Source organism: Histoplasma capsulatum, genomic scaffold (genome assembly GCF_000149585.1).
Source record: "Histoplasma capsulatum NAm1 scaffold_7 genomic scaffold, whole genome shotgun sequence".
NCBI classification, from domain to species: Eukaryota; Fungi; Ascomycota; class Eurotiomycetes; order Onygenales; family Ajellomycetaceae; genus Histoplasma; species Histoplasma mississippiense.
In genome coordinates this window covers 1122057-1133772 of record NW_001813976.1, presented here as the reverse complement: position 1 = coordinate 1133772, position 11716 = coordinate 1122057, and the positions used below count along the sequence as shown (strand labels likewise).

Below are 11716 nucleotides of genomic sequence, written 5' to 3'. Positions count from 1 at the left end.
TCCACTAATTTTATAATCGGCAATTTCATCGCAACGGCCATCTTCTCCATATACATGGTCTTCTCAGCTATAGCGCCATCCGCATGTCCTCCGCGGATGCTGAAATCGTCGGCCGTGAGCACTATGGCCCGGCCCCGCAGTTTACCCAGACCCTGCAGGTTGTTGGTGGGAGTAAATGCCACAGGTGTCTCTGTCAGCGGGCCGGTTTGCTTCCATTTCACTGTGCCACTGATGGATCCTACTTCGCGAAACGTTCCCGGGTCAAGGAGCTGGTCGATGCGCTCGCGGACCCATAGTTTTCCAGCCTGCTTTTGTCGAATATAACCTCTATTTTGTAAGTCGGGGGTGGCGGCTAGGGACCGTAAGGTTGCGATTTGGCTGAGGACATCAGAGTAGTCTGCTGGAAGCGTGGATGGGGACTTTTTGGCTTTTTTACTGTTCGGCTTGTTTCCTGAGATGTGTGAAGAGAGCTGATTGAGCCGATATGCGGCTTGGGTTGTCGGGTTTGTGGGATCTGACCTGCCAGAGCTGCCATTGGAGGGTTGATCGTCTGTCATTTTGGCTAGGTATCTGCTTCCAAAATTGATTCCCTAACTCCTCGCTCTCTCAATGGTGCTATGGAAAGGCGTGTAGAGTAAATAGGAATCCGAATCTGATAATACCGAGTGTTAATCGGTTAGAGAATGACGGAGAAAAACTAAGTAGCCGGATTCTTTGGTCTTAGGGATATCTGCCGGCTATATCCAGTGCCGATGCAGCCACCCGGCAAAGTCAAGCTGCTCGACATGTGAGCCTCCAGGAACAGTAGGGTATACAACAGCGTATAATGAGAGGGGATAGTGTCAATTTTCTCAACTATTGTGGATAATAAATCAACGCAATAAAAACATTCCCTCGGCTGCTGTGTGTATTTCAATCTGTTCAATCTGGCCGGCGATCGTACCAGGCTTGTTCATTGAGCCGAACCTCGGCCCTCCTTTGCTCCATCAGAGAGTTCCCCGGGAAATATCGAAGCCCGCCGGCGGACGGGCTGAAGAAATATGATCTGCTCCAAAAATTCTTTCAAGAGAAAAGGACATGATGTTCATTCCTGAGTTGTTTATGTGGAGTTGGTTGTGCTACTTGTTATTAAACACGGATTAGCATCCTTTTCTCAGTAACGCTCATACAAACAAACTTATGACAAAAGGAACCTGGTTCCGTCGGTTGAAAGTGGAAAGTGGAGGGTTTCTATTTTTCATTTCCTGAATGATAGTGAAAATTGTATTTATACATCTCTTTGGCCGAGTCCCCAGGAAGTTCTAGAATCATGTCTCTTCCTCCAGCACGTCCCATAAAGCGACTATTAGTTGCAAATAGGTAGGCAAAACCTGCGGATTTCAGGGACTAGAAATCACAGCTAAATGAGTAACAAGAAAGCTAACACAATTACTTTGTATTTGCTACTTTTCAGAGGAGAGATCGCAATTCGCATTCTTCAGGCGGCTCGTGAATTACCCAACATCGAAACCTTTGCGCTTTACACAGCAGATGACCGCTCACATTGTGATTTGGGAGCACCGCACCATGCCGTATCCTTGCCATCTCCGTCATCCTATATGGATATTGCTTTGCTGGTGCAGCTAGCGCGGGAACACTCCATAGACGCAATCCACCCGGGGTATGGATTCTTAAGCGAAAGTGCAGAATTCGCCCAGCGCATGTGGGAGGAAGCTGGGGTCAAAGTCATCGGTCCCGGCTGGGAGGTACTGGCAAGGACAGGAGATAAGCTGCAAGCGAAGATGCTGGCGGAGGCATGTCGCGTGCCGATTTTGAAAGCGATGAGAACGCCAACAAGCGATATTGGCTTGATACGTCAATTTGTAGCTGAGGTGGGATATCCTGTTATGGTAAAAGCTGTAGATGGTGGAGGCGGGCGGGGAATCCGGTTTGTCAAGGGACCTGATGAGTTGCAGTCTGCTATTGATCGGGCGACGGGGGAGTCCCCTTCCAAAAAGGTGTTCGTGGAAAAGGCTGCAGTGGGAGGGTTTCATCACATTGAGGTTCAGGTTGTTGGGGATGGTACTGGCGAGGTCAGGCATCTCTGGGAAAGAGATTGTAGTGTGCAGCGGAGGTTTCAGAAGATCGTGGAGTGTGCGCCTGCCATGATGAAGAACAGAACTTTGATTAAAAGGGTCATCGAGTCGGCATTACGGATGGCGAGTGAAGTAAGTTGCCTTCCTAGATATCATATTGGATACAAATCCCTGACTTGGAACATAGATCAAGTACTTGTCACTGGGAACCTTCGAGTTCTTGGCCAGCGAGAAACTATCGAAGTTCTATTTTCTAGAAATTAACCCCCGTCTTCAGGTCGAGCATACAATCACGGAATGCATTTCAACAGTGGATCTTGTCCAGACACAGCTTCTGCTAGCCCAAGGGGTGTCGCTGCGAGATATGGGGCTGGGCGACATAAAGAATCCAGAACAACCTCCCGCCACATATTCAATCCAGTTGAGATTATGTGCTGAAGATCCAACCGCCGATTTCGCGTTGAGTATCGGCAAAATCACCGAATTCCATGTCCCTGGAGGCAACGGCGTCAGAGTGGATACTCATATATCGGGGTCGTCATCGCTAGTCATTGGCTCAGACTTTGATAACATGATGGCAAAAATAATAGTCACCTCCACCAGTTGGGACGGCGTAGTTCGAAAGGCATGCAGAGTGCTGAATGATGCAAGAATATCAGGGGTTAAGACCAACATCGACGTCCTCAAAGGAATTATCGGGAACATCGAGTTCCAAGAATGGCAAATCGATACGCAATGGATGGAAAAGAATTTGGGAGATATCATTCAACATGGAAAACAGCTGTCAAGCTCCAACTTGAATAGATCAAGCTTACCCAGCTTACCCAGCTTCTCCGCCTCCCAGGCATTATCTTTTGGATCGTCAAGTGTCCTCTTCCGCAAAGGAGATGCTTGGTCCGTCGAGTTGGCGCCCTTGAACTCGACAAAGGGACCCGGTTCCCAAGCTCCTCATCATCACCTTCTGCTGAGCAAACTTCTCCGCAACGAATTTCCAACATCGCTAAGCGCAGAAATTGAGTATACAACTCCAGCAACTGCGACTCAAACAGCAACGATTACCCCGTATCGAGTAACTTTGGCCAGGACGTCAGCTTCATCAAGTTCGTTATCATCAACTCATCGACGAGGAAACCCAAACAATTCTTCCCACATCACTCTTCCTATGAGCGGAAAAGTGACTGAGATGCTTGTAGAAGAAGGGGATGAAATCCAGGAAAACACCGTGATCGCATTTGTGAAACAAATGAAAATGGAACTCGAAGTTCGAAGCCCAAAGGCGGGGAGAGTTACATGGGCTTTGGAGCTGGAAGATGGGAATGGGGAAGATGTGCCAGAAGGTATTTTACTGGCTGAGATAACGCCAATTGATCCCCCGGAACAGGGCGTTGAGGTCAAGGGGAAGTTGTAGGGCTTGAGATACAGATATATAGAGATGGCATGTTTTCTGCAATGGCGATCCAGGATACACTGATGAGTTGCGATGATAGAATTACATGTTGGGAGATATTTTTTAAAAAAAAATTGACCCGGTTGTTTGTTCCTAAGAAACATTGATAATTTCTCCACCTTCGAGCTCAAGAACAGACAAGAGTGGTTGCGATAACAATTGGCAAATTTCAGAATTGTCAAGCGCAGATCTAAGATATTTAGATACCAAATGAGAACATACAAGCAAGTACATATTTGCTGCAAGCCAACAAATGCTTTTCCACCCACCAACAACCCGACCTGGAATGACGACGCATTCATTCTTGCATAAGTTCCCGCTTCCTCAACCCAAGTGTGAGAACTGGCCCAGCTGGCTATCCATACCAAGTTGCAGACATGTAGCGTTTAGACGCAGGCAGGCACCTGCATAGCGCGTGATTTGCATGGCGGGGTCGTTGGATGCTCGTCATGCTGTTCACTTGCTCCTCCGGGCTGTAGAGAATTCCTGACTTGGCAGGCTGATTTAAATACTATTGCTTTTGACTCTGCCGGAGTGAAAATTCAGTCGAGAGGACTTTGGATTTGCTTCCTAGAACTACCTGACATCTTCAAAATTCGCTTTGGTCAATATAGCCATGAACGACTCCTCTCCATCCACCTCCATGGCCACCGCGCATACACAAGAAACAACCGAAGCAAAGGCCGCCTTCACTGCCTCTCTGACTTCTGTCGGAACAAACTTGGATGCCGACCTGCGGATGCGTGCGCAGGCACTTCACGACAACGACAATGCCATCAAGAAGCAGGAGGAGAAATTGAAGAAAACGACCCAAGATCTCGCGAAGCAGTCAAAGGAATTGGAGAAACTGGCTGATATGGGTAGAAAGGGCCTAAATGAAGTGGGGGACTTGCAGAATTGGGCAGAACTCATTGAACGGGATTTGCTTATCACGGAGGAAACGCTGCGGCTTGCGGAGGAGGAGGATGAGAAGAATGGGAAGATGAACCGGAAGGCGGAGAGTAAGTTGAGACGATGGTTTTGAGTTATTGGTGACGAGGGAACAGGTATCGTCACTATTTACGTCCGTTATTTGTGATTTTTATTGTCAGGATTTCTAGGACGGAGGCTTTGCCTGTTTTTGGCTTTTATTTTATTTTATTTTATTTCGTCCAGCTGTAATGAGGGTACGAATGACCTTTCTGTTGGAAAACCTTGAAATGGTTGAGTTGTTTGAGATACTGCACCCCGGTACATGTATTCTATAAAAGAAATACAAAAATGCTTAAGAATATGATCGGACATCATTTGTCCAAAAGCCTGTCCAGCATTCCCCAAAACAAATATATTTTATAGAATAGCAGAAATCCAAAATGACGATAATAAAAATAGGACGTCCGTAATAAATCACAACAAAATCCGCGTTTTAATCTTCGTCCAAGTCGGAGAGGAACCTCTTCCAAACAGCTATCCCAGTACTTGGACGCACGTCATTACCATCTTCCGATGCTAACTGTGTCGCAGCCTCCCATTCATCCCACGCACTCCACTCCCCCAAACTCATAAGATGTCTCATTGTCGGACGTCCATGAGGGCAATTCCACGGCTTATCAATCATCCCCATATGTCTCACGACACGGTCCATCTGCTTGTTAGTAAGCGTCTTCCCAATCATAATGCTAGACCGACAGGCTCTCATCGCGAACATCTTGCGAACTTTACTTGGACGAGGAATATATTTACTTCCAAGTGTGGTGGGGGTAAGGACGGAATCTGATGACGATGGTGATGATGCAGATTGTGTTTGCGGGGATTCACCAAGCAGAACTATTAGCTCCTCAAGATCCTGTGTGTCGAATACCATTTCCTTACTGAGTGGTAGACTGGTGAGTTTACATCGGCGCCCGATGGGCTCGTCACCACTCCTGTCGACCTCCACAACAAACCCGTTCTTTTCCAGTGCAGGCAAATTGTCGATTATGATTTCCTCTTCAACAGCCGTGAGGGTTAGGATTTTTGGCTTGACCAGTCGTTGATTTTGCACAACAGTTTCGGCCTGGAGGCGCTCGAAGTTGTATTTTTCATCCGATGCGTGTTGGTCGATTATAAATACTTCGTCATTTTTGTGACTTGGGAATGCCCTCGGATCATTTGGGTTCCCCCGTGGTCGTGTTACGATGATGAATCCCAGGTTGAATTGTCCGATGATGCGCATTCTAGCGAAGTCCTCCTTCGAGACAGAGAGAGATAGCCGTGTTTCTGATGACCCTGGCTCGCCAAGCTCCTCGGTTATCTCTCCCTCGCTGATGGTAGAACTAGTGTTGTTAATGTTCTGTAGTTCCTCCTGAAGCAACCTAACATGAGCCTTGATCCTGGCCAATGACCCATTAATAGATCCTACCAGATCGACTGTGGACGCTCCGCCAACCGGTCGTTTAGATATCTTGTTGACTCTTCGTATAGTATCTTCTGAGGGAATGGACGCCTTTTCTTCCGCGGCTTGTATCAGCTCTGCAACTCTCGCTTCTTCTCTAACCCTTTTCTCCTGTTCGTCCACATAACTTGCATCAGAATCGGATACCTCGGGTTCATCATGTAGTTCTGTTGTTTTTCCTACTTCCATGTCGTCTCGTCCAATTAGTTTCCCACTGTCGTCACATTCATGCTCATTTTCCTGTCCAGAGTGGATTTCATCCAGTTCTTCATCATGATCATCGGACTCGGATTCTGAGTCAGCGTCTAAGGGACCTTGTTCACCACTGCTGCTGATGCTTTCCAGTCCATCATCCATTTGAGTGCCTGGTGCCGCATACGATCGTAGACCCTGCCCGAGTTTACTTTTGCTAGTTGAAACATGAATTCGGCGCTTTGGACGAGAGGATGAACCTCCAAGGCTTGTTGTTCCAAATTTTCGCTTGGTTTGTTCTCTGCCTATCGTTGATGTGACCGTTCGGTTTCCTACTGTAATAGTAGCGAGCTCGGGGGGTGGTCTGCTGGGTCGCATTCGGTCGAAGGCGTTCTTGATCACATTGGGTGTATGTTTCGCCGGACTGCTCCGTACCGACTGAAGCGGTTGCTGTCTTAGAAGGGAGGATGCAAGAGTAAAGGCTGAGTTAGCTCGATTTTCGGAGAGTTCATCTAAAACTGGGGCGGAAGTGGTTGCCGAGTTGTTCTTTTCATTTTCACAAGATTGGTATTGGGGAGATATATTTTTCTCAACCCCTTGGGATGTAGTAACGGGTTGCGGAACACCTTCGTTCGCAATTGAATATTCTTCCGCGGACTGGGGGGAGTCCGCGACCGCCGCGTTCTCTTGGGTTTCAGGGATTTCAGGGATGTCGTATGCGGTTGTACTATTACCAGTAAAACGTTGTACGAAAGCTCTCATCGCCCTTTGCTCGTCCTCCTCGTTATTTCCATCAGCTTCCCCAATTTCCTTAGAATGTTGAGGCGCGCTTGATTCCACAGATTTTTTAGAGATGAATTTAGGAATATTTGTGCCCGAGGAATGCTGCAACATGGACTGCTTTCCAGAAACTTGAGATTGTGGGACCGTTTGATCTTGACGCTCGAATAATTCAGTCAAAGACACCTTCAATGACTCTATGAGAGCGCCGGCGTCATGGAGCAAAATAGTACGTTTATCAGGGGAAACATTAACATCGTAAGAATTCGTATCCATTTTAAAGTCGGCAAAGATGAATGGAGACTGCGAGATGTTAAAGGATTTATACACTTCATTAAATGCCTTTGCGATTTGCGGAAGACCACATGGGCGCGAATTGACGAAAAACATCTGGCGGTCGGGAGTCTGCCTTCCCTCCCCAAAAATAGGTCTCGAGATATGGCCTTGAACGAATATTTTATTCGGGTCATTAGTACCAGCCCCAATCAAACGTTTTCCCATTCCGCTAGGCTTAAATTCCAATTCGAGGTCAAGAGGGGTCAAGGCGAGGAGAATTTTAGCTCCATATATATTGGATATATTCTCGCTCGTCGAGGTATTCGATTTGGTAGCAAAAACCACGACACTCTTCCCCTTAGGCATTTGGTTTTTGACGTTAAATCGAACCCCGGTACTGACGCATGCATAGGCATGCAGAAGGCCCAGTACCTTGCCATATTCTCTTTTGATATTCTTCTCGAGCTCCCGTCGTCGTACGGGAAGTCTGTTGAAAAGATTTTCGACCGATGCAGTGGTTCCCTTTTGGCCTGCTACTGTATGTGTGCTTTTAAGCTTTCCGGAAATTTCAAATTCTAATCGCGACGCTTTAGGGACTTCGTGTGCTTGGGCGGTAATGATGTGGAAGTTGGAAAGGGCACAGAGGGAAGACAAGGCTTCTCCCCGGAAACCGAAGGTTTGAAGGGAGGATAAATCATCGAATTTTGACAGCTTAGAGGTGTAGTGCTTCAAAGCTGTAAAAATAAGAATTATTTAGCAAACCAGCATAGTAAATGGATTTTTGGACTTTGTGCGCCGTGCGTCCATACCAACTGTCTCGTAGTCGTCTGGGGATATTCCCTTTCCATTATCTTGAACCTCGATCAAGTCTAACCCGTTGTTCTTGAACCGGATATCTATACAATACCACAAGCAATCAGTAAGGTTCATTTGTGATAATTGCTAACTTCAACTATATCGTAATACCTAGAGATGTTGCTCCCGCATCTAGGCTGTTCTCCACCAGTTCCTTCACGACAGAGCATAGGTCGACTATAACTTGGCCAGATTGGATTTGGTGGACCTATCACTCGATGGTTAGCGTCGCGTAGTCCGATTTAGGGCTTTGAATAGTGAGTAAATACCGAACGAGCTTCGATGGCCTTGATGGTGGCCATATTATTCCCATGCTGGTGGTTTGCAAAGTTCATTCGCGTAGACGCGGTGTTCAGGCACATAATTGCATGCTGACGTCATCAGCACCTTCCTTGAAACTTACAACTCCCAATGGGATATCGAGCGTGCAAATACTGAACAGTTCTACCAGTAAAAATAATGTAATAATGTATTTGATCAAGGCTGAGAAAGAGTGGTATATCTACGGCTTCACGAACGCAAACTAGCTAGGATAAGCGATACTATTCCAAATTTGAAAATAACAAACCCCAATGCGAGGAACGCCAACAAGAATAACGAAAGATCGTGTCATCAACGGTATATCACGCTGCTTAGGCGGTGTCGAATCGATCAGGGAGTAAAATGGGAGCAATCAGCGTCCACAGGTAAATTGCATAGCACACTAGGGCACTAATAATTTTCACCCAAGAAGCCCAATATGTCCTTCCAACTGGAGCCAAATTGTCCTTTGCCTCGGGGTCCAGATTTTGGGTGAGCAAGGTCGCCACCCAAGTAGTGGCTAGGAAAAAGATGACGTGGAACAGGGAATAGTTATACTGAGTGGAATGGCGCTCGTCATCTTTATATGATCGCTCATCGTCTGACTCATCATCACTTTCGTCCAAAGCACTTGCTGGTAAGCTCCCACTCTCAACAGCGGCGCGGAGAGCCTCAGCACGCATTTCTCTGCGGCTCAACCCAGGCTGCTGGGTTACAAGCCCGTGCTCCATCTCATCTTGGCCAAGGCGTGAGTAGTTGTTACGAGCTCCGTTAGAGCCAAGAGCGATACCCTGGGTAGCAGCGCGGGTAGTGGTATACGCAATGGTCAACATTGTAACTATAGCACCAATGACGATCGAGGCTGTTCGGGTGCCGCGCGCGCGAACCAGGGGATTGCACTGACGGTCGTCAGGTTCCATTGACACCGCAGACAGCATCAAGTACGTGCAATAGACTGTGACCATTGCAGCTTGTGCTAATCCTGCTCGAGGGTTGGATGCCTGAACTGCAGGCTGAACCGAGACCACCGAAATGATTAGGAAGATGATAAGGTTGGTCTGGGAATCCATATTAGTATACCATGTTCAATCGTTAGATAAAAGATAAAAATAAAAATAAAAATAAACTCTCGAACTCACAGTGATGGCAGCTTGGTTCATGGTACATCCAGAATGGGCGAAGAAGATGTACATGATCACAGTCATGGCGATGGACGCAAGATACATGCCCAGTGTCGAACCGATCAATAAGACACGCCACATTTGAGAATCGAGTTCTTCGATCTTCTGCAGGCAGATTTCAGCCCAGGTATGGGCCAAATCGACTAACAGGATAAGACCTAGTAGTAGGAACAAAATGGCACCGATGAAGGATATGTAGCTCCCCCAAACAAAAAAGAACCCTTCGGGGATGAAAAATGACATCACCACCAAAAGCAGCCACGCGATGATTTTCGGGCCCCAGAAACCATTCTGAAGGCCCGCCCTACCATCCTTAGAAGAACGGACCCCGAGCAGGAGAAGTGCCAAAATGACATGAAATAGCCCGAGAGCGAAGTTGATCCGATGAACCGCAACCCAACCATAGCACTTTTCTCCCTCGCAACTGATCGGCAAAAAGTCAAATGTGAGATGTTCTAGTTTGCTTAGCGCCCATCGTGTCAACATTATCCAGGACAATATTGAATTAAACAGGAGTATGACGGCGTAGGCGATCCTCGTGGCCATGCTATTCAGTGGTTAGCAGGTTTAAACCGTGAAGGAGAAGAAGGGAAAGAAATATACCTGCTCTGGAATTTCCCACAGGCACTACATATCGCTGAGCATGTAGCCGCACCGCAACAAGAGGCGCAGAATGTTATCAACTAGTGGCGGCAAAAGTGTTAGTGATCAGGACGTGGATGGAGGGAACGAGTCAGACTCACGGTGCCGACGCCGGGCACTGCCATCAAAGGCAGCGACAGAAGCGCGCCCATATTAAGTGAGGCAATTATATAATAATGAAGAGACGATATCAGGAGCGCATCTGCGTTGTGTTGGGATCAGTGTGGTGGAGTGGTGGATGAGCTGGAGTGGAGGCCTTGGAAGGTTGAGAAAGTGCTGGATGATGTAAGAAATGGGGGGGCTTAAAGCTTGACGCCCCTAATCCAAATACAGTAATTTTCAACGTCATCTGGCACAATACGCCGGGTTACGTAATCTCAACGGAGGATCTGCCCTGCATTTGTACCTGCAGGAAATGCTAGACGGATCATTTTTGTTCTCAAATTCCCCAGCATAGAGTGTGATGTTCAGGCTCCTTTTATCCTTTAATGTGGCCAAAATCTCAGAAACGCTCTAAAGGCTAACAGTTTGCATGTGCTGTTGTTATTATACTTCCCTCATTTTACCTAGGGTTGCCACGCTTCTTCGCCTTTGCTACACTAGTCCTCTTTGTTCCATATTAATAAATTCTGTCAACATACCCAATTCTCTAACGTCCAGTATCGGGCTGCACTCCTGTCGGCCCAGTATTATACACTTCCGTGGGGATTTGATGTCTGATCATACATTATCAGAAAACCTTTCGTTAGTGGCGCAGTTGCGCCCCTGATATCAGCGATGCCGGCTTCCTCCATTCAAATGCAGCGGTTGATGTCAATAGTAGGCGCAACGTGTGTTGCCTTAGCATGTGGAACCAATGTATGTATTCTATATAGTAACTATTTCATTAAATTGAATGATGGTGGAATGTCTGACATGTGTGCAGTACGTGTATTCGGCATGGGCTCCTCAGTTTGCCGCGAGGTTGAAGTTGTCATCTACCGACAGCAATTTGATTGTATGTATTACCTGACTCAATAACGAAATTCACCTTGCTGACGTATTCCAGGGAGCTGCCGGAAACTTGGGAATGTATGCCAGCGGAATTCCGGTAGGCCTTCTCGTCGATTCTAAGGGACCAAGACCCGGCATGTTGCTGGGGATAGTGGCTCTTGGGGCGGGCTATTTTCCAATGCACCGAGGTATTCCTTTTATCGCCATAATTTCGGAAACTACACAAGGTTCATAATTGACTTACTTTTCGGTAGCATATGTTTCCGGCAAAGGGTCATTCGGAGTGCCGACACTGTGTTTCTTCATGCTTCTCACAGGAGTAGGAAGCAGCTGTGGATTTTCTGGGGCGATCAAAACGGGTATTGCTATTAGTCGAGGAAGGACTGACCAATTTCGTTATCGCTAACTGTCCGCATAGCTGCATCCAACTTTCCCGTACCATCGCGGTACCTCAACATCCTTCCCACTAGCTGCTTTTGGGTTGAGTGCCTTTTTCTTTTCAACCCTCTCGGGCATTCGCCTTCTCAGATAACACGGGGTCAATTCTATTGGTTATTGGCTA

The 11716-nt window shown here is 47.1% G+C and overlaps 5 protein-coding genes across 5 annotated transcripts in view; 2 read left to right on the top strand and 3 right to left on the bottom strand.

The window, feature by feature from the left end:
* The window catches only part of HCAG_05980 (conserved hypothetical protein), a gene marked incomplete at both ends in the record, with an annotated part of 1640 nt that extends 1083 nt beyond the window's left edge, over nucleotides 1-557 (bottom strand). Inside the window, one exon of the mRNA XM_001538325.1 lies at nucleotides 6-557. Coding sequence (XP_001538375.1) covers nucleotides 6-557 — 552 coding nt within the window. The remainder of the gene's footprint in view (nucleotides 1-5) is intronic.
* A 752-nt stretch (nucleotides 558-1309) lies between these two features.
* Nucleotides 1310-3483, top strand: HCAG_05979 (conserved hypothetical protein; the record flags this gene model as incomplete). The annotated part of the gene is made up of 3 exons (XM_001538324.1): nucleotides 1310-1359; nucleotides 1454-2207; nucleotides 2263-3483. 3 exons carry the CDS (start codon nucleotides 1310-1312, stop codon nucleotides 3481-3483), a joined length of 2025 nt encoding a protein of 674 aa, XP_001538374.1.
* Nucleotides 3484-4138: 655 nt separating this feature from the next.
* HCAG_05978 (predicted protein) lies at nucleotides 4139-4600 on the top strand (the record flags this gene model as incomplete). The annotated part of the gene is made up of 2 exons (XM_001538323.1): nucleotides 4139-4523; nucleotides 4569-4600. The coding sequence occupies 2 exons, from the start codon at nucleotides 4139-4141 to the stop codon at nucleotides 4598-4600; spliced, it is 417 nt and encodes a 138-aa protein (XP_001538373.1).
* A 327-nt stretch (nucleotides 4601-4927) lies between these two features.
* On the bottom strand, nucleotides 4928-8340 carry HCAG_05977 (conserved hypothetical protein; the record flags this gene model as incomplete). Its single annotated transcript, XM_001538322.1, has 4 exons — nucleotides 4928-7917; nucleotides 7993-8079; nucleotides 8150-8246; nucleotides 8308-8340. The coding sequence occupies 4 exons, from the start codon at nucleotides 8338-8340 to the stop codon at nucleotides 4928-4930; spliced, it is 3207 nt and encodes a 1068-aa protein (XP_001538372.1).
* Nucleotides 8341-8670: 330 nt separating this feature from the next.
* On the bottom strand, nucleotides 8671-11460 carry HCAG_05976 (conserved hypothetical protein; the record flags this gene model as incomplete). Its single annotated transcript, XM_001538321.1, has 7 exons — nucleotides 8671-9396; nucleotides 9478-10066; nucleotides 10123-10202; nucleotides 10263-10363; nucleotides 10803-10877; nucleotides 11170-11372; nucleotides 11399-11460. The coding sequence occupies 7 exons, from the start codon at nucleotides 11458-11460 to the stop codon at nucleotides 8671-8673; spliced, it is 1836 nt and encodes a 611-aa protein (XP_001538371.1).
* Nucleotides 11461-11716: the final 256 nt, after the last annotated feature.